This window comes from Rhynchophorus ferrugineus, unplaced genomic scaffold (assembly GCF_030347505.1).
Source record: "Rhynchophorus ferrugineus isolate W39M unplaced genomic scaffold, kcgeb_rfMv2 rfM8, whole genome shotgun sequence".
In the NCBI taxonomy this organism is placed as follows: domain Eukaryota; kingdom Metazoa; phylum Arthropoda; class Insecta; order Coleoptera; family Curculionidae; genus Rhynchophorus; species Rhynchophorus ferrugineus.
The window spans coordinates 297,489-319,640 of NW_027472587.1; the positions used below are offsets into that span (position 1 = coordinate 297,489).

Below are 22,152 nucleotides of genomic sequence, written 5' to 3' on the forward strand. Positions count from 1 at the left end.
TATCTAGACTAGACCTTTTTGATACTAAAACCTAAAAATAATTTTGGAATGACCAATAAAACATATTTTCAGTAAAATATAAATAATTCTAAAATTTATTTTTAAAATGCATCACGTAAAGTAACAATAAAAACAGTCATATGTACAAAATGGATGTTGTCTCTAGACATGACACACACATACATAATACTAATAAGTAAATGGCCTTCCAGATTGAATACTGATTCTTATTTAGCTTATTTGCTTAATGTTACCTTTATATTCAATCTAGAACAATAATTAAATTATATAACCTATAATACAATGTCAGAGTTAGCTGATTAATATAACTTATTAACTACTAATTTATACGATAAACGAAATATCGTTGTTTATTCATTAATTGTAGAGTATTGTTTAATAGTACAACACATGACATCCTGTAATATTACATGTGATTGCTGTACGGGAGAGTGTTGGCACTCACAGTACTCTTACTCTTCTTCAGCTTCATCTTCTCCTTGATTAAATTGAGTTTCGATGATTCCCTGTGTATTGGGACGGGCGGAGATCTGGATATTTGGGTGGATTGCCGGTCCATCTCGATTTGAACGACAGATTTTAAGTCGAAATTGATTTCGCTGGATGCCGTCATGGGGCTTTTTAGTACGGTGCTAAGGTTTCGTACCAATGTCGAGTCTTTGATTTGATTCTCCTCTGGCGTGTCGAGGTAAAATTTAGGTACGGAATTCTGGCGGATGATTGGAAGTTCTTTTGGGAAATCTATAAAATAAGTGACTATTATATTATATTATATATCTATATATATATATATATATATATATATATTAATGCGCAAAGTTAAAAAAGTACGCCTCTATATAACAATATGGGAGCACCAAGGAATGTGAGATTTGAAAAAGTGCAGAAAATAATGAGATATCATTTTTGTTTCAAAAAGTTTCCAACTCTTAAAAAATAGGTCAGTCATGTAAAAAAATCCATATTATCTTAAGTATGCATGGTGTGAGTCAACATTGGTTTTACTTTTAATTAATTTAACCTATTTACCTATTTTAGCCTTACCTAATTTTCACCTTGCTACCAACAAATAGTTGTAAATAGTTGTAAAAATATTGACCAGAGTATTAACCCAAAACGTGTGCAAATGGAACACTGTCAAAAATATTAAGGAAAATGTGACTACACTACAAGAAGATTTGTATTGTAAAGCCAATCAACATTAAAATAGCGTCAAATTGCATTACATTTTTAAAATACCCTTATTGAAATAACATTGATTTTTTGAGGTGTTAATTTATTAAAAAAATATATATTTTGGTTAACTATCCAAATCAATATATTGTGACATAAGGCTATTTAAGTAATACAGTTTAGATTTTTGTTTTGGATATATCAGAAATCATGGAGTCAATATAGAAGTCAATATACAAGTCTCAACAATTATATTAAAAAAAAATTTTAAAATAAAAATAAATTTTGTTTATAATATATATCATCTGCTATGGATGACTCTGTGGACCAATATTAAATGAAGTTTATAGAGGCAAGGCAATATGTCATGCATATTTAGCACCTCCGTTAAGATTATTTTATTATATTGTGTGCATCTGCTTTATTTTATTCCTAGATTGTGCCACGTGAATAACGTCGCAGTAATTTTACACATATTTTTTTTAAATATCAATTTTAAACCCTTTCGTTGTATAAAACGAAATGGTTTTCAGGATAAAATCTCAGACTGAAATAAATTATAGCAGACATTATAGAGAACTTCTAGCCATATACAATTTCATCCAGCATTTCCAAAATTTTTTGGAAGGGAATCAATTTACTATATTTAAAGACCACCAACCATTGATATACACTTTCAAACAAAAGCCAAAGTCCAATTGGAATGGGAAAATATCCTTAACGGAGCAATGAAAACCGACCTACAGCTGGAGCAACTACAACTACCTGATCTAGATGACCTTCTGAATTTCCACCCATTAAACAGTAAAATAAGACTATATATTCCAGCAAAATACAGGCATCAAATGCTTTAGAATTTACATAATTTAGCACACCCGGGACAGCGATGAAATAGGTTGATAACCGCAAGATTCGTGTGGGTTAACATGAATAAATACATCAATAACTGGACAAAAGAATGCATTCGGCCAAAAATCCAAGGTAATAAAATACAGCAAAACACCTTATAAACAAACAGATATGTTGATAGAGATAACAGATTCGAACATGTGCATATGGACATTTTCGGACATTCAACAATTACAGGTATATCCGCACAATTATAGATCGATTCACTAAATGGCCTGAAGCAATACCTACTAAAGATATTGAAGCCGAAACAGTAGCACACAAATTCATAGAGCACTGGGTTGCAATATTTGGAGTGCCAACAAAAATAATAACAGATCGAGGTAGACAATTTGAATCACATCTATTCAAACACCAAACAAACCTCTAGGAATTGACCATTTACGAACTATAGCGTATCACCCACAAAGCAATGGAATAATTGAACGATTTCATCGGACATTAAAGAACGCACTGACAGCTACAGACAATTTAAAATGGACAGAAAGCCTACATTCCTTTGAGCATTCGTTGTGTTTTCGAAGACGAAATACAGTGTATAGTGGCGGAGCAAATGTATGACACTGAAACTACCGGGAGAGATCCGAGCAACGCAAAGTAAAATCGACAAAGCAAATATCGTAAGGAAACTGAAGTCAACCATGAGACAATTAAAACCAGAAGAAGCGACCAACCATGCTAAAGAGAAACCATATGCCAATACAGACCTTCTGGAGGTACCATTTGTTTTCACACGGAACTTTTCACTTGCACAGGGAAGATAAATACTTCCTAAATAAATCGATAAAAATGGAAAAGAAGGTAACGTATCGGTCGATCGTTTAAAACCTCAATATCATCTCTCAGAAGTCCCAACCAACCAGCTATAAGACCCATCTATAGGATTCAAAATTTCCCACGACCAGCTCGCTAGAGAGGGAGCACTGTGGCGATGCCAGGTCTCCTATTCTTATCGCGAACTGGCTACAGACACAATCAACCGAACCATCAAGAACACGTGGAAAGACAGAAAGTGGAGTTCAGCATTCGACGCTCATGCAACATACATTCATAATCATCCATTCAACAATCAAACATTCATACATTTTCATTAGTTCGCCAGTTGTATAATAGTTAGTGTTAGTAATAAAGTGTTAAAGGAAACATAGTTTCGTTCAATCAATTACCCAAAAACGTTCATAAGTGGTGGTGCATGCATGATGGTATTAGTTTTTGGGGGTTTGTGTGTAAAAACTTTTTAATAAATAGTAGAGTATTACCAATTTTTAACGACAAACTCTTCGACATTCGCCTCTCTCTCAAGGATTTCTTCCTGATTGTTACCTCGTCCTCTTCTTGTAGGATCAAACCTGTCGACTTGGACTTGGCCTCATTATCATCACTGGAACTGGAAGATGTCTTATCAGGAATGTTGTGAAAGCTAACGGATTTTTTTATCGGGAATTTATCAGCTAGCTTGGTCAACTGCTGGAACAATTAATTTGTGTTAAAATTAAGTTCAAACTTATATGCAATGCAATAGAATAATAAGAGATAAATGAAGTGTCAAAAATAACATGCAGATATTGTCTGAAGCGCTAGTCATTTTGCAAAATGACTACACTCAATCATATGATAAGAACACATTTACGGAAAGACAATTTACACCCTATTTATTAGGCATTGCTCTTTCAGAATCGTACTTGTGCCAATGGACGCAGTTATTTTTATTTTGTTTTGTTTTATATTATTTATCATTCATCTTTTTCGCAACTTTCGACGTGGATTATCAAGACAGATTTGGATCGTACATAATATGACATGGCTCGTGTGGATTGGTGCAAGAAATTTTTTTAAAAATACGTTCAAGGTGCTTGAAAAGGTGTGTATAATATTTGCAGAGCTTTTAACTTATGTGCCTATGAGGTGAAAAAAAAATAAAAATCGATTCTATTAGTCCTTCAAGACGATTCAAAACCGCTATATTCTTGGACGTAGCACATGCCTTTGATAAAGTCATATTGATATCATATTGTGCATATTGATTTTACATACAACTAAACTGTTCAAACACCAATAAATATGAATAATACTATCATTCCACACAATAGCAATACTGGAATTAAAATACAAAAGAAGCGTTTATTCGAAAGAAAATCTAAACTATCCATACATAATAAATTTCTGCTGTACAAGCAGCTACTAAAACACATATGGACCTATGGAATTTAGTAATAGGGACGTTCGGCAAGAATTAATAGGAACATGATACAAGTATTTCAGTATTGTGAATGCACCCAAATACTATAGGAACAATTACACCGAGGCCTTCGAATTCCAACTGTCTTAGAGGAAATAAAAAGATTCGCAACAGGATATCAGAAAAGTGCTGCAACTCTTGGACAAATTAAGACGCAGTCCCAAGAGCACCAAACGTTGTGCACTTGTGTAGTTATATAATAAAGTGCACTAAATGGTAAACACGCCGAATAATTCTACTAACTTTTATTTTGTTAGAGACTGAGTAAGGGCAACGGGTCTTCCTAGATAAGCATCTAGTTTTAAGTTAATTTAGAGACAAATTGTAAGTATTTAGTAAGTATATGTATATTTTAATATTAATTATTGATTTCCCCACAATATAACCTCATATTCTGTTGATTTACATCTATTACTTTTAAAGCCAGTATTAACTAATTAATACTAGTTAGTAGATAAACTGGTTTATTGCCCAAAGCCAACGTGTTTAAACTCAGGTAGCTGCGACAATTTAAGCGATTAAACACAATCATTTCCATCAAAATCTCACAAGTTTTATCACGGTTTTGCATTAAAAAAACGATTTAGTTGATAACTATGTTATCAATCCGTTTAGCAATCGGTCCCGTTAATTGAAACAATAACCTTACTTAAAGGTATAACCTTTAGTTACATATTTGATATCAGCAGGAGATTTTTTATTTGAATCGTTGACTGATAAGACGAGATTTGAAAAATATATCGCAGGTCATAAAATCGCGTAACACAAAATACTCGAACGTAAAACTCCCAGGGAAGTAGAGTTTGAAATGTTTGTTTGAGTGCATTGTATAAATACATTTATCTGGTAAGCTGTTATAATTATAGTTTCGTTTTTGTTATCAACTATTCGGATTTCCATGTCCAGAGTTGGACTGAATGTAAATCATTAAAGTTCTTAATATATTATAGAAAAGAAGCTTAATTAACTATATTATAAATACTGTGTATGTTAAATTATTTATTTAAATATCATCATTGTAATTTATTTCACTGTAATATTCGTTTCCAATGTTAAAAATGTTATTAGATTGTACTTTAATCATTTTATCACTTAGAAGGGTACCTGTCGTGAAAAATTAATACTATATATAATCGAAACATTCTTTTCGAACACAATTTTCTCTAACTTTTCCAGTACTTATGGTAACAAGGCTATCATGTATCTGTAATAGAGAACCATGTTAGTTTCATCCATTTTCGCAATTTTTCAGTCTTTGGAAACCGTATGGCAGTCAAATCATGCTGCATCGATCTGAACAAGTGGTAATAAGAGGGCACTAAATCCAATGAGTACACTACAGGGTGCTTCAGAACTTCCCATTCGAGTTGCAACAGTATATTCATCACAACGTTTACAACATGTAGCCGAGCGTTGTCATGCAAAATTATGACTATGTATCTGATACTCGCTATTTCTTGTCTTTTTGCAACAATGCGTCTGCCTACACATTTGCATTAACAGTTCCATTAGATTTCAACAGCTCAAAGTACACTACACTTGTTGTCGATGTAGATGCCTCTCCCGTACTAACCCATGACGTTTTGTGTTAAGCATTGTCGTAGTAGATCCACTTTTCATCTAAATTCACAATACGTTACAGAAAACTTTTCGTTTTGCCCGGACAATCAATGAAACGTGGCAACTGAAATAGCTCGAAATTTCAGTTAATTCGAGTACTAACCATTTTTTCTCTTTCTGGATCTCTCAATGTTTTAATTTAATGAAGCAGTCTGAGAATTTAGCTGAGTTTTCGTTCAATAAGTCTTCGAACTTATTTAGCCGCGCTTTGTCATTAATATCAAAATATATCACTTTTAAATCATAGAAAGCAGAACCAGTTACAATTGGGATATGATGGACCGGCAGGACCGATGATGATTATGATTAACTCAATAATACTAAATGGAAATCTGTTATTTTATGTAGAGAAATGTCTTATCAAATCAATCAATCAAATGTCAAATATACTTATATAATCAAATTATTATAATATATTAAATCGTTATATTAAATCAAAAAACTATTCAAAAGCGTATAACGTCACGCTTTTGTGAATATCATTGGCATTTTTTATATTATGTGAACTTGTTAGCTTGTTTCACTTATTTCAATATTACACACAGCTTATTTAATATTTTAAACTTATAAAATCAGTTTTGTTTTAACAAAAGTATGAAAAAGAAGACTTAGTTATGTAAGTCGATATATTAAAACTTTCTTGTTAGTATTGCCTATATTTAATAATTGCGACACAGAATTTATGTACAACTCTAATTTACGATACAGAAAATACGATTCATGTAAGGTTGCAAATTATGTGAGTAATAGAGGACGAAAAATAAAGTAACTTGAACAAATATACAGTTTTTAGTTAATTATGAACTCAGGCAAAATGGTCTTGGGCTGAAGGATTCAATCAAAAATTCCTAACTATTGTCTTCATTAATAAACAACTTATTCGGAGCTTTCATAGAGTTCATGACTATCCCTCAAAGTTATCACTACAATGTATCATAATAAACATAAGAATATGCAAAGCGCCAAGTTTTTACGAAGGCCTACTATTATAAATAGACACATTTATTATTCTAGCGCTTTGGCACAAAATTTAAATTATATTATAGTAAAGGAATATTTTGTTCAAAATGAAACTAAATAACATATATAAAATTGTAGTGATCAATGCTATTCAAAATATTAAAAAAAATAGTTCTTGGCAAAGTAATTTGTAAAATAATAATGTACGAGAGTGGCCCGATAAGTACTTAACCTACAAAAGAAATACAAAATTTTTCTCAATATAGTTCCCTTTTTAACTGACTTAAAAAAAGGAGGAGGTTCTATGTTCGACTGTATATTTTTTTAATGTATGTTCGGCGATTTCTCCATCAATTACGAACCGAATTATTTTTTTATTCGAAAGAGTGCATCGAAGTGGTCCCATTGGAACCAAGTCAGAATTTTTTGAGGGGAAGTGGGGAGGAGGGGGGAATCGAAGGAAAATCGGAGCACGTCCACCGGGTGAAATCCGCAGTGTAGACTGTCATTGGTCGCGGGTGCGTACCAGTGTATCTACGTTTCGTTGACGGTCACGAAATGACGCAGAAACTCCTTTGGATTGCTTTTAATTACTATGTCAAACACTGCTCTGAAGTGATCTCATGATTGGCTTGTTGTCCGGAGTGAACCACCCTTCGCGCCCATCATGCACAAATTTAATGCAGTATATCCTCATATGACCCACGCGGTCTTTTGAGATGCTTACTATCTCAACTCTCTCACGCACCTTTAATTAGCGGTCTGCCAATACGAGATTATGAATTTTTGCCACGTTATTCTCCTCAGTAGAGGTTTTCGATGCATCAAAAACCGGCATGCGGTCACGTTGAAACTTGTTAAACCAATTTTTGTTTTGAAGGAGTCACCGTACACATCTTCCAAGCGCTCTTTGCTTTCGCCACGCGATTTTTCATCCAAAGACACGAATCGAATCACCGACCGATATTGTTCCTTTTCCATTTTTTTTTAGATTCGCGGACACGCCCGCTTCTACAGTCGGTCAAAACAAAATACTGTCCAATTTGGCCGAAATTAGTAGGCAGTAGCCCTCTATGAGAATATACTACACGATAGCAAATTTCTTTTGCCATAGTGGAGCTATCGGGCGATGAGGCTTAGTACTTATCGGACCGCCCTCGTATGTACATTTAAAAGTAAAAATTTATACTAAAACATCTATTTTACTAAAATATCACTCAAAATTAATTCACTGTAATACATGTGATATAGAAATAAAATTGCAATAATATTGTAGTGATTGTTGTTGCTCTTATTTACTTATTTCAGATATAAAAGTAAATAATGACATCACCAACTAAGTACTCTGATACTCTCTTCAAGATTGTTATCTTGACACAAATAAAATTGTTTTTAACATGTTTGGTTTCATGGGATTAAATTATTTTATATTCAATATCAAAATGTATCGGTCTATATTAAGTTTAGTCTTATTGGATGAAACAAAATTTTGATTTTTATTAGTTTTTGGTAAGATATCAGAGGTTTTTCAATCAGTTTTGGAATTTGAAATGATTTAATAACATTGTAACCAAACGAAGCCAAATAGATAGCGTAGAAGATGGCTTTACGTACCAAAATTTCAATAAGCACAAGCTAACAATTACTATTCAAATCAATTCTCATCAATGAAAATATACAATTGTTCATATTAATATTATCAATATAACTCTGCCATTATTTAAAGTTTTTCTAAATTACAAAATATATTTACAGAAGGAAGCTTTACCAACTGTGCCGGTAATTCCTTTGTGGTTTTTTCATAAAGTAAAACAGCCTATTTACAATGGACAATTAAAATATACGTATCCAATGTATTCGCCGTTTGATTCTATACAGTTTTCCATCTGTCAGGCTATTTATGGATGTCATTTCAAAAGAGCACTTTCTCCTTTGAGCTAAAGTATGCATCGAGCCATTTTTTTACTTCTTCGACGTCAGCGAAGTGTTGTTATGCAAGTACGTTCTACATCGATGTAGTCGGATGGAGCTAAATCTGGCAATAAGTACGGCGGGTGCGATAAAACTTTCTATCTAAATGATTTGCAAAATTACCTTATCTAGTCTTTCAGCGTATTGTGGACGTTTTCGTCCACTTTCGGACAATCGATCAATTGTTACCGGTAGCGACTAGTATTAAGTCTTTCTCCAGGTTTCAACAATTCATGATATATCACAACAACCTGGTGCTACCAGATACAGAGTGTTGGAATTTTGGAAAAAATCTGTTTTTCACATCCATTACTATTCATTTAAGTAGCATTTCACCGACACTGATATTTAAAATAGACCTAAAAGTCGACATTAAAAAAAATCATTTATTTTGCCGGAACGTAACTTATGTAGTTTTGAGGTTAATGTCAGTAGAATAAAATATATACACATACTTATATAGCTAATAAAATCTATCAGAAAAACCGAAATGGTAACGACACACCTAGCATAGTATTGTTCAACTATGGACATTGGTTATTAACATGAATGTTTCGAGTGTAAACAGAGTATATTTAAATTAGTTTTAATTAGACAGGTGCTGATTTTCTATTAAACATTTCTAAAATTTTAGGTAATTTGTATATACATATTTTTTGCTATTTTTTAATGAAGACTGACTAGTTCTATTACATCAGAAAAACAAACCAAACAGAGTTATATCCTGCAAGGAGAAATATATGATGCCATATAATATCGTAAAAGGTAAGTATAAAAGATCATATAACTAGAGTGATATTAACTGTTGGATTTAACTTGTAACTTTTTACAAAAAATTTGTATTGATGGTGATTCGACGAAACATTAATAATTGTTGTAAGTTCAAACTGTATATTGGACAAGATCAAAAGGATGAAATCCGCTATGAACCACTAAAACTTTAAAAAATATATAACTGGCAATTGCTGCAAACTACTAAAGCGTTTGAAAGTATGTTTAGGAAGAATGCCCGTCGTTATAAAAATAAAATCGTGAACAAGTGAAAAACATACCTACGTTGCACTTTACCCGACGTATTCTCTAGATATTGCTTCGTCTGAAAACCACTTTTGATTAGTAACATGGTCAACATGGTCCGTTCTAAACAATTCTTACGAAAATTCAAGAGAATTGTTGAATGTATCTAAATATGACCTTAATTTTTTTTCTTGTAAGATGGAATGAGGATAATAGGTTCTTGCATGTATTTTGATCAACAATATCTATTGGTGAATTTAGAAAAAGTATCAACATAAACAACCATTTAATTCCATTGTTTTGAAATTTCTCTATACTAAATAACAGTTTTCCATTTAGTATTAATGAGTAATTCAGTGTATACAGATGCTAACTATGATATGCTTAAAATTACCAAGATTCGTTAAAATTTGTTGCTTTATTTGAAATCTGCTGCTGAAGACACTTTGATAAATTTATGGCGATGCCACTCTGTTATAATTTTTGGTTTTTGTTGGTTTCAATGATTCAAAATGCTGAATTTTCATGCCAACCAGAAAAGTTCGAAGACAATGAATTCCAAGATTTATTGGACGAAAACCCAGCTCAAACATCCAAAGAACTTCCAAGCAGCTTCACAGAAAATCAATTAACTGTCTCCGGATGATTACATGCTATTCCAAAGATCCAAATACAGGGAAAATGACCACCGCACGAATTAACTGAAAATTCCATTTCGAACTGCTTCAACATCAGAATTTTCTGTGACGTCTAGTAATTGCGACGGAATTTTAGTTATTTATATTTAAGGAAATAATCCGATTGAATTTGACTTTGCGAAAATTGTAATATTTTTTCTTTTTGTATATAAATAATCTAGGGGTCTAATTTATTAGACCATTTAATTGTTTTTCGTAGAATTTATGACATGAGAAAAGACTTATAACTTGAGACAGCATAAATCATTCGCACTGTATCGAATCCCTGGTGAAACTAAGCCAAGCAAGAAAGGCACCGAGTAATCAGAATACATGTGTCTAAGAAGAAGGATATCCCATCGACTCGTCGTCAAGTGTTTCGGATAATGGGGGTTCAAGTACCGAGGCTACACGAAACGTATCAAAAGTTAGACTTGGTAGAGGACTCCTTATGGCGCCTATAACCACAAAACATCAAGAAGGTCCGAAATCGTGGAATTTTTGAGTTCAAATCGCACGTGTTCTATCGGCGGGAGAAGTTCCTAGCTGTAAGAGAATGTCCCACCCCGATATTCTGAACGAAACGGGACTAGAAAAGGATTTTTTGAACCAGCTTTCTTCACCACCACCAAGAACCCGAGGGAGAAGCTTCTTTATCGAATAAGTGCATCGGTGCACGTTACACGGTACATTGACAACGATAATCAGCATTGAAAAAAGAATTGATAAAGATTCTGCAAGTAAGAAATCCATAATCCTAAATCAGTCAAATCAGAAGTCCCCCATTAGCCCCAGCATTATTCAACCTCTGTATGTCAGATATTCCAATGAAGAAAGACGTTGAAACCGCCCAATATGTGGATGACACAGCTTTCTTCACCAATTATCGTTCTGTAAGTATCGTTCTGTCTGTTTCTGCCGGTCAGAGAAAACTTCAATTTCAGTTAAATGCCACGGTCCAATGGTTAAATTTCTAGAAGTTATAAAGCAACCTCCAAAAAACCAGGCTATAATCTTTCACAATCAGAGAGACATCCGCGCCTATCAGCTGAGAGTGGAAAACCTCCCAATACTGTGGCGACGAAAAGCCACATCTCTTGGCCTCATTTTTGACCATAGATTCTTATGGTGATCACAGATATATAAAGCTATCTCCAAAGGCTACGGTATCGCCACAGTGCTTAATCCTCCTATCTGTAGAAAAAGTAAATTGTCTCCGATGATTAAAGTTTTGCTTTACAAGTTGCTTATCAGATCCGTCTATATAAAGGTCGATATGGATCTAACACTTAGTATCACTTTGTCAATCCAGAACTAGTGCAAAAGCTTCAGGTAATGCAAAATAAACTTCTCAGGCAAAATCTAAACGAGCCATGGTTTGTCAGAAATACCCAAATTAATCGGGAAACTGACACACCAGGAATAAGACGGTTCGTTTTCTCCTTATACAATAAATTCCATGCAAACTTAGCTCTCTCCAAAAATTCCTACATCAAATCCCTATCAGAGGCGTTCCCAATCTGGTAACGCTGATGAATATCCCCCCAAAAGCGGCCATCTGAGCCGCCTAAGGTTCTCATACCCCAAATAATGCTCTCTTCTAAATTGAGTTAACATCAGCTCAAAGAAAGCTTTTCAGCTGGTAAATCTGGCTCAAAACAAACGAGAATCAGCATTGATGATTGATGTAGGAATTGACTAAAAATTTGCAACTAAGAACAACACTATTAGACAGAATTTAAAAAATTGATAAGAAAATGGATCAGAATTACTGAATAATTACAAGTGTCGACAAGAAAGAATTACGGAAAAATTGAACGAAAATACTAGAATCAGTAAAATGTTGAAAGCCAAAATAAATATCGGAATCAGAACGAATGAAAAACAATAGAATTCCTGTATGTCAGTATTCTCCAAAACCAGGCATACCATTTATTAAGTACATTCGAATTAATTCATAATTATTTTCCCCTCAAACTTTTTGATTTAACAGCTTTGAATGTATATATATTTTTTTTATTTTTCACAGCACGACGGCGACACCGACACGACAGATTAGTACGTACTTTCACACTTGACGGCATGATATGTTTGTAGGCTCATGACGGGAATTGTAAGACAAATTGTACTTGCTATATCACTACATAGTATAAAACAAAGTCGCCTTTTCTGTCTCTATATCCCTATGTGCGCTTAAATCTTTAAAACTACGCAACGGATTTTGATGCGGTTTTTTTCAATAGATAGAGTAATTCAAGAGGAAGGTTTATATGTATAATACATGCATAATATACTAAGGCAACATTGCTAATTTTAGAGGTTTCTAACGTGATGTCGTAAATTAACCTATTTTTTTAGGCTTATTTAGCAATTAGCAAAAACGCTGCCTAACCCTACGAGTTAGATCAAATTAATGTACAGTACTGTATTGTACACCATAAAAAGGTCTACAAAAAAGTCCGCGATGGTATATGTTTATCTTTTAGGGATAACCCATATTAACCATTTTTATTGTTTACTTTGAGTGAGTGAGAAAATGGCTTATTTACGAAGCTATTTTAAGCAATACGGCATTAATCCTTATCGAATTAAGTACCTTAAATACAGTGTGCCATTAATATAGATCAATATGGTTCCTTACAGCATGTAAATTAAACAAATATTTTCGGAGATATTACAAATTTAAAATTTGCGTTTAAAAATGTGTAATGTAATAAAAATTGTATGAATTTAGATATTCCAAAGATAGCAGGAAATCTTCATAGTAAGTATAGGGGAAGAGGAATTGTTTTACTCCAAATGTAATGCGTGCAGGCCAAGGGCAATAATGAATGAACTAAAAATACTGGATCGATTTTAATCATGTTTTCATTGAGTGACATAGGCATATATATTTTATGCCCGTGCAAAGTCGGAGCGGGCCGCTATGTTTTTATATACAACGTTCATATTTTTTCTGTAGTGTATTTAATTTAGTATCAGCATTGCACCCGTGCGAAGCCGGGGCGGGTCGCTAGTTTGTTATATTTGAGATGCAAAAAATTTTTCTTTTCCACTTGGTCATATCCATCCACTAAATATGCAAATATTTCCTGTCAGCTTTTATCTCTAAGTATTTTGTTTTTATTATTTTCATTTGTCTTGTGCCATATATAATAAATCTACTAATTAAATTAGTGTTGCAATATCATATTTAAGGCTAGACATTTTCCCCTTTTAACTTTAGAAATATCTTTGTACACAATTAAAATTGGCACCGACACGAGTGGACTGATTGTTGCCCGCCAACACTTCGTTGTCTGCAACGACATGATACCGATATATCAACGAGTGTGAAAGGGTGGCATTTGTTTACGTGAGATTATGTGTTCACCGACTTAAACAATTTTGATTTAATAAAAAATGTATGTAGCACCTAAGAGTATAAATAAGAATAAGTAATAAATACAAAAATTATTCGAAACATATTTTGTTTCAGTTATTCCCACAACATTTCCTACCTAGAAAATAATTTTTAGTAATTTTTATGTTGTTAAAATAAGATAATAACAAACTATTTATAGCAATGTTTGCGCCTATGTAATTGCTGTAAGGCAAAAAAAAAACGAATAATTGTAAACATTTGCGTAATGCTCCTGTAACGAAGTTAAAAATCACCCGACAAAGCTCACGTTTACTCGACGAAAAAAACATCACGTTACCAACTGTATTATCTAGTAATAAACACAAAATCCCTACATTTGGACATTGCGAACAAATCCGCTGTCGTAAAGATAATCACTTAAACTGTTTGGATTTTCGCGTCTAGTTAACTCGATTAACATATGCCTGTGATGCTTTTGGCTATATATAGTAATTGTTTATGATTTCAGTCAATAATAGGTATTTTTTTAAGCACTTTATATCATAACTCATGTAGAATTAAATATATAATAAATAAATAAATACTTGTTTTCTGTTTTCTCCATTTATTTTTTTAAGATTGTACAAATAAATATACTATTGCCATTTAATTTAGCATTTTTTGTAATATAAATAAATAGTTTGATAATTAATATGTATAGTATATCAAAAAGTAATATTATAACTAAATCATTATCAGTACTATGTGTTATCTCTATATTACTAGGATTACAACAGGAGCTAAATCAAGTGAATCGGGCCGTTGAAGAATTATGTCAAAACTAATAACTAATAATTATTTATTAGTGCATAAGATAGCCATTAAACCATACTACTAAATAGCGGCCAGAACCATGAGTCTTACTATATTTTGATCAAAAAAATCCAATGATTATAGTTGAACTAGTTTTCGATGTTCCAGGATCCTTTTTTGCGCAACTTTGGTAGATGATCAGCTTTGAATTCATATGTTTATTTTTATATATTATCCGGTAATCAGTTGAAGAAAACTTCTAATTAAAAAATGAGACTCTAAGATGAATATTGAATGAAAAATTGCAGTTATATAAGACACGAGGATTATCGTTGTTGTAAAACGTTATTGAAAACGCTTAAATTGGTCCCAACTAAGTTTTCGTATTAACCAGACGTTGCTCCTTCTATTGTTAATTAGCCTAATTATTACCACATAGCCTGCCCCAATAGCGATCTCATTCGTATGAAACAATAAAAATTGTTAGATAACCTGAAATGACGTTTTATTGTAGAATGTAGATGTAGGTTTTTAAATATGGAGAGAAATGTAAGAATGTGGACTTCTATCAATGTTTCGGGACTGAATAATGAAAATACATCAAGTAATAAATATCTAAGTAACAATTTAACATTGGAAAACCGTTTAGAATAGTTTAAAAATTTTAGTTACAATATTTTTAGTACTAAACTATTATTAATTTATGAAAGATGTACAATTCTATTATGAACAATAGTATTTAACTAATAATAATATAATTTTTATTTTGAAATATATGTACCTCTTATAAAAAAACGTTATTAATTTCATACGAATTTGAAGTACTACTCCTACATATTTGTAGTTAAAAATATTTTAAGTGTATTACTGTTCAATTATAAAAAACTAATTATTATATATGAATATGGATTATTATTTCCTATTATTGATTTAATTAAAATTATTTTTTATGAAGTATTCCAATTTTTGGGGATGTAATACAATATGTATATATATGGATTAAATATTTTTTATTATATATTTTAAACAATATTCCAAATAAAATGTGATATGGTATGCATATATGATATAATATAATAAATTGATTAATTCAGTGGTATATGAATATATTTAAAATAAGTTGCTGGTATAATCTTTATGAATACTTTTAAAAGTATAAATGTCTTATTTTGTATATAAATATACCACTAAATACAAAATGTAACAACTGTACTATAACTTACTACACTTTACTATAATTATACATACACAATGGTATCTAATAGATGTACATGGTAGAGGAATATGAATAAATAAATACTCTAAAGCAAATAAAATTATACATAGCTCGCAAATAAACGATATAAATACCCAACAATACATACACTGTACATTCGAATAAAATTTAAAAATAAAACATCATTTCTCTCTCATTTTAAAGAAATTTACTTAAAACCGAAGCTTTCTTCATTGAAGAAATGTTGAAGTAAATTAGCTTCTATGTTAATACCTATGTTAAATGTTACTTCTTGTTTTATGAAACTCAAGCTAAATCTAATAATGTACATGATACGAGGGTTGCTAGTTATATTTTGAGTCCAATGGTGAAAAGAGGGTAATTTATTAACGAAAAAGCCTTTTTTGTTTTTACAAGTATTTTGATGATCAATGCACTTGAACAATTTTTCGTAACACTTCTCCCACTCTGATTGAGAAACCTCCAAATCATAGTTTTGAATGCATCAATGGCTTCATGAAATAAAAACATACATCAAATTCAAAAATTAAATTGATGCCAAATCAGGGTTGTTCGGAGGATGTCGCCCTTTTCGCCAGTCAAATAAGTGGTGAGAGGTGTGAGAGCTTGCATTGTCATGATGAGGGATGATCCATCGTTTTCGGTTCTTTGTTCACATTTAACGAAGTACTTCTGATAAATAAATCGTTGTGTATCATTCAAAATTCACGGTTCTATGTGATTTTGGACGCTCTTCATGACTTATATCTCTGAGCGGACTACGACCACGATAATATTCGTTATACCAACGTTTCCAAGTTTAATAGATATAAATTGTTAGTTGCACTACTGCTTTGATAATCCATGTCGAAAATCGTAAAAATACATCGCACAAAAACTACATTTTCTCACTGGGACAACATTTTCAAGTCACTGTAAAAACACAAGTTGTACGCAAATGGCAAAAAGTTATAACTTACTGAAACGAAGAAGGTTATGATTGCAAAGGTCCAATGTCGAATTGGAAACATCAGATGGGGCCTAATAACACTTAGTATTTCCAAGTCCCAAAATATACATAGCAAAACTCGTAATACTATTGCACAGAATATTATCTCCATAATTATTTTGAGGTTTTTAAATAGATTTGATATCACAGGATTAGTTCAGAATCAGATTTCGTAACATTTTCGAGTTAAATATTTCCAAGATAATTCAAAAGAAGATGAAGAAGGATTACGAGATACGAAACTAAATAGAATATTGTCAAAAAAGTGATTAACTCTTTTCAATACTTGCTTATTCAAGCTCTTAAAGTTCTTCATCAAGTTAAATATGCACTGAACTGGACAATATTTCAGACCACTGAAGCAGTGAATAAAATATACTTCAGAAGATGACTTCCAGTGTTAGAAATTTTGTATACCTTTAAAATGAAATATTTTTATATCATCTGTATTTTTGAACCTGGTGAATTGAACTGAATACGTATAAAAAGAGAGAAAGTGGGAGAGAGGTACCTTGATATAGCTAAATTTTGGGTCTCCACTGTTACCAACGAATTAAGCATTGTTATAAAATTTCACATATCAAACAAAGTAAATAATCTTTATCATAAAACTCATATAAAAATACCTATATGTAAATATTTATTTCTAAAATAAGTCTATATATTTTCTCAAAAATAAACAAAAAGCCACAATCAATAATCTGAACTTACTTTTGGGCTTAAAAGTTTCTCGTGTGTTTCGCTTTCGGTGCCATCGGTCTCGCTGACGCACTTTTTGCCGCCCTTTTCTTCGACGATAAACGGTACCGTCTTCAGATAGTCTGGACCTAGGTCTTTGGAGTTTTGCTTGGGCCATTTCAGTCTTCGGGGTTGCTCTATCACAACGGATTTCGGATCTTTCTTTTTGTCCGGCAGAGGATCGATGGTTACGATCGCTCGACCAGCTGCAAAAAAAAACTTTGAGTTAGAATTGGTCATTTTTAAGTTAAACTGTCTTAGTTATTCTCAGTTCCGTGCTAGCTCTCGAAGAGAACGGTCGTGACCGGTCCGCCGAACCTACCTGCGCTTCCGAGAATTACCCGAAACTTTCCCTAAGACGGTCGACCCGTTATCACGTTTCACCAGTGCCTACGTAAAAAAAAAAAGCGTCTGTAAGCGCCGAAAAGGCGTTTTTACAGACAAGGCAATGGCGTCATGTACGTCAGAGCCGACGTCGCCTCCTGAACATAATCCCAGTGTTTCAAATTCAAATGGACCATCTTCAGAAGACAGCCGAGAAGTGCTTATAACGGAATTGAGAAAACAGAATGAAGACCTGCGAAAGCAGATAGCTGACCTTAAAACGTTCGCAAAAGCCCAAACAGACGCCCTGAACAAACAGACGGAAAAGCTGGAAAAGAGCGAAAAGGCTTCCGAAGAGCTCAAGGAAGAAATAAAAACTCTCACAGCTACGATAACACAATTCATGAAGCATCAAAGAGATGCCATGGAAGTAAAGATTCCCGCTGCCATAGAAATTCAGTCCCAGACACCAGCTAAACCGACACAACACTTAGACCAAACTGAAGACTCAGAAGACGGTTTCACCTTGGTGGGAAAAAGGAAAAGAGGGCCCGTCACTCCACCTCAGGAAAGCCAGCTGCCGAAGGCCGGCAACAAGGGAAAACAGGCTCCCAAATCACAACCCAATCCGGTAGCCAAGCCAGCCACTAAATCTACCCAATCGAAAGCCAAGGCTAACGTACAGCCTTCGATTACAAAATTTGCCACCAGACCAGTGCAAAACAAGCCGACCACCAAGACGGCCCCACAGCCAGTACCGAAACAAGTTACCACAAGACCAACCCAAGACCAGCCTGCGCAGGTAAGTAGCCAGGTCACTAAACAAGTCTTAACCTCCACAGCAAAAATAGTGCCAACCGTTTCGGCGACTGTTTCTCAAAGTCCCCCAAAGGAAAAAATTCCGCCTATAGTGCTCCGTGATAAGAAGAGGTTCATGGAGCTCATTAGAATTACTAAGGCACAATCAATAGACATTATAACCCGAAATAAAAAGGACGGCATTTTCTTATTCGTCGCCACAAGCGACAATTACCGTAAACTTACTACCCTGCTCGAGGAAAGGAATTACCCTTACCATTCCTTCTGTCATCCGGAGGAGAGAGCATTCCGGGTAATAATAAAAAACATCCCAGAATCACTCTGCATTGACGAAGTACGTGAACTTCTCTTTGATCAAGGCTTCCATCCCAAATTTGTGCAAAGATGGAAATTAAAATCCGGGACAGAACTACCAATTGTTCAGGTAGTTGTCCCTCGCGAAGAGCGACAGATCATATATATGACCAAACTCGGCGTCATCACAGTGAAGGTCGAGGTCCAGAGAGGAAACGGCCAGCCAGTGCAGTGCTTCAACTGCCAGCTTTTCGGGCACTCCAGCTCATATTGCCGAGCCCCCCCACGGTGCGTCAAATGTGCCGGGCATCACGACACTAGATCCTGTACCAAAATCCCAGAAGCACCTCCAAAGTGCAGCAACTGCGGTGAAACTCATACCGCAAACTTCAGCGGTTGCACCTGCCGTCCTGCTCCAAGAAAACCAAAAATTCCGACCGAAACCAGACCTCCACAAGGTTCTGCATGGAGTAACCAAGGTGGCAGAAAGCTAGCCCAAAAATTAGCCAGCGCTACCCAGCCTGCTCCAACTCAAACTCCTGCTCCAACCAATACACCGGACCTTAACTCCACCATGCAGGCGTTTACTGACCCGCAGGCTTTCCTACAAGTGATCGCCCTGGCTCACCAACTTGCTCGTCTTTTTCCAAATGTCGCCGCCTAAGCGGCAACACTTACCTGTCTCTATAACTTTCAGCAGCCTTTAACTCTTCGAAATGGCTGTTCCGAAATCTCTTATACTGATGACATGGAATGCAAATAGCTTAAGCGGAAAGCAAGCGGAATTGGAGGACGTCATAACATTCTATAACGTCGACATCGTGCTCATCCAGGAAACTTTCCTGAAACCTTCGCATCGTCTCTCTTTCGAACACTTTTTTGTCTACAGAAACGATAGAACTCCGGGTCGAGGCGGTGGAACCGCCATTCTCGTCAGAAAAGGAGTCAAACACGAGCTCCTTCCATCGTTATCAGTAAACAACTTCGAAACAACCTCCATTAAAATCGATATCCAAGAACGTCCCTTCGTGATTACATCCCTGTACAGGAAATCTTCTGCATTCAACTATGCCGAATACCGATCACTCGTCGAAGGAAAATTTCCGAAAATAATAGGTGGCGACTTCAACGCCCACCACCCCACCTGGGGGTGTTCCAGAGCGAATCCCGCAGGTAACGCCATCGTAGCTCTAAGTGCAGATCTGGGCTACGGTCTTGCCTTGCCAGATGAACCCACCCATCACCCTAGTACAGCCTCTCAAGGCGCAGCAAGAATCCTTGATTTCTTTATTCTTCAAGACGTAAATCGCGATTCCGAAGTTCGAGTCCTTGACGAACTAGACTCTGATCATCGTCCGATCCTTCTCAAACTCGGAAACTGCGCCACCACTCAAGTCCCACTAACAAGATTCAGGAAAAAAACCGACTGGAAAAACTACCAATCTCTTCTCCTGAAATCCGATCCAATTCCGAAAATTAACACATCAGAACACCTCGAGGAAGCCGTACTCAAGCTAACTCGCGATATTCAGTCTGCTCACGAATCTTCCACAGTCAAAATTTCATCACAACCCCAGCCGTGGAAAAACAATCTTCCCGCTTCTCTTAAACGTGAAATTCGCATCAAAAACGGTTTATGCAGATTAGCTCGATTCACCCTTGATGCTGCAGACAAAAGGGAGGCGAACAGAGCATGCAAGAGGGTAAGGGCGGCCGTCTCGACTTGGCGAGCAATGAAATGGAACTCATTTCTCGCGGACCAAAGGCTGGATGGCCCCCCTTCCTTCTGGCGTGTCTCCAAATGCCTCGTGGGGAAGACGCACAATGTCATCCCTCCCCTGAAGTCAGCGGTTACAGGAAATTTTGCAGTCACTGACCAAGAAAAAGTCGAGCTCCTTGCAGAGACCTACGAAGCTCAAATGAAATGCCTCCCACCCGCACAGAACACTAAAACTAAAGACATTGACACTGTCATCAACGAATCCAACTCCGTCAAAAGACCAGTAACCCCCGCCTTTCTTCTCAACCATTTTGTATCTCCAAAGTCTCTACAGACTATGATCGGCAAACTTCAAACCAAAAAATCTCCAGGTTTCGATGGAATATCGATTACCCAGTTAAAAAAGCTCCCGCATAAGCAACTCGCAGAACTGGCAAACATTATTAACTCCATCATGAGACTGCAACACTTCCCGGCGTCTTGGAAACACGCACATATAGCGGTTATACCCAAGAAAGGAGCAAAATCATCTCCATCTGATTACAGGCCTATCAGCCTTCTCAGCGCCATTTCGAAGCTTGCCGAGAGGGCAATACTCTACGCTCTCAACTCTTTCACAAAGGAAAACAACATCATTCCAGATGAACAATTCGGCTTTCGCGCTCACCACTCATCCGTCCATCAAGCTTCCCGTCTGGCTGCACACATCCATCATGCTCTTGACCAACGTAAAAAGCTTGGAGCAGTTCTTCTGGACCTAACCAAAGCCTTCGACAAGGTCTGGCACGACGGATTGTTCGCAAAGTGCGTGCGGTTAGGCCTCCCAGAAGACCTAACCGCTCTCATCAAGTCCTATCTCTCGGACAGATCTTTCCAGGTCAAGATCAGGGCGTCACTTTCCAGTCGTAAACAAATCGATGCTGGCGTACCTCAAGGTTCCCCGCTGGCCCCAGCCTTATTTAATCTCTTTATTTCAGATATGCCGAGAAAAGAGCATATTGACGTCGCCTTTTACGCTGACGACACTGCTTTCTTCACGGCCGCCAGGTTCGAAGTTACAATTCATGAGCGTTTACAGAAGCAGCTCGATCATGCGGTCAAGTGGTTCAAATTCTGGAGGTTGCAAATCAACCCCCTGAAAACCCAGGCCATCATTTTCCACAAGAAGCGTTACGCACTGCGCGTCTCGCAACTTAAGATCGACACCGCAATAATTCCATGGCTGGATAACGTCACGTACCTAGGTCTTCACTTCGACCGGCGGTTCGGTTGGCATTCCCAAATCCAGA

At 35.3% G+C, this 22,152-nt stretch overlaps 2 protein-coding genes across 9 annotated transcripts in view; one reads left to right on the forward strand and one right to left on the reverse strand.

The window, feature by feature from the left end:
• Window positions 1-68: 68 nt before the first annotated feature.
• Window positions 69-21,039, forward strand: LOC143201414 (uncharacterized). Its single transcript, XM_076412455.1, has 3 exons — window positions 69-3,100; window positions 17,978-20,259; window positions 20,303-21,039. The coding sequence occupies exon 2, from the start codon at window positions 18,155-18,157 to the stop codon at window positions 19,805-19,807; it is 1,653 nt and encodes a 550-aa protein (XP_076268570.1). The 5' UTR covers window positions 69-3,100; window positions 17,978-18,154; the 3' UTR covers window positions 19,808-20,259; window positions 20,303-21,039.
• Window positions 78-22,152, reverse strand: part of LOC143201424 (uncharacterized) — a 97,718-nt gene continuing 75,643 nt past the window's right edge. For 5 of the 8 annotated variants that reach the window (XM_076412476.1, XM_076412471.1, XM_076412480.1 and 2 more), the window contains 3 exons: window positions 17,680-17,912; window positions 3,363-3,570; window positions 78-762 (listed from right to left, as the gene is read on the reverse strand). In XM_076412476.1, coding sequence (XP_076268591.1) covers window positions 428-762; window positions 3,363-3,570; window positions 17,680-17,912 — 776 coding nt within the window. In that variant the 3' untranslated portion in view covers window positions 78-427. The remainder of the gene's footprint in view (window positions 763-3,362; window positions 3,571-17,679; window positions 17,913-22,152) is intronic. The other 3 variants (XM_076412478.1, XM_076412477.1, XM_076412472.1) reach the window with 1 other exon arrangement.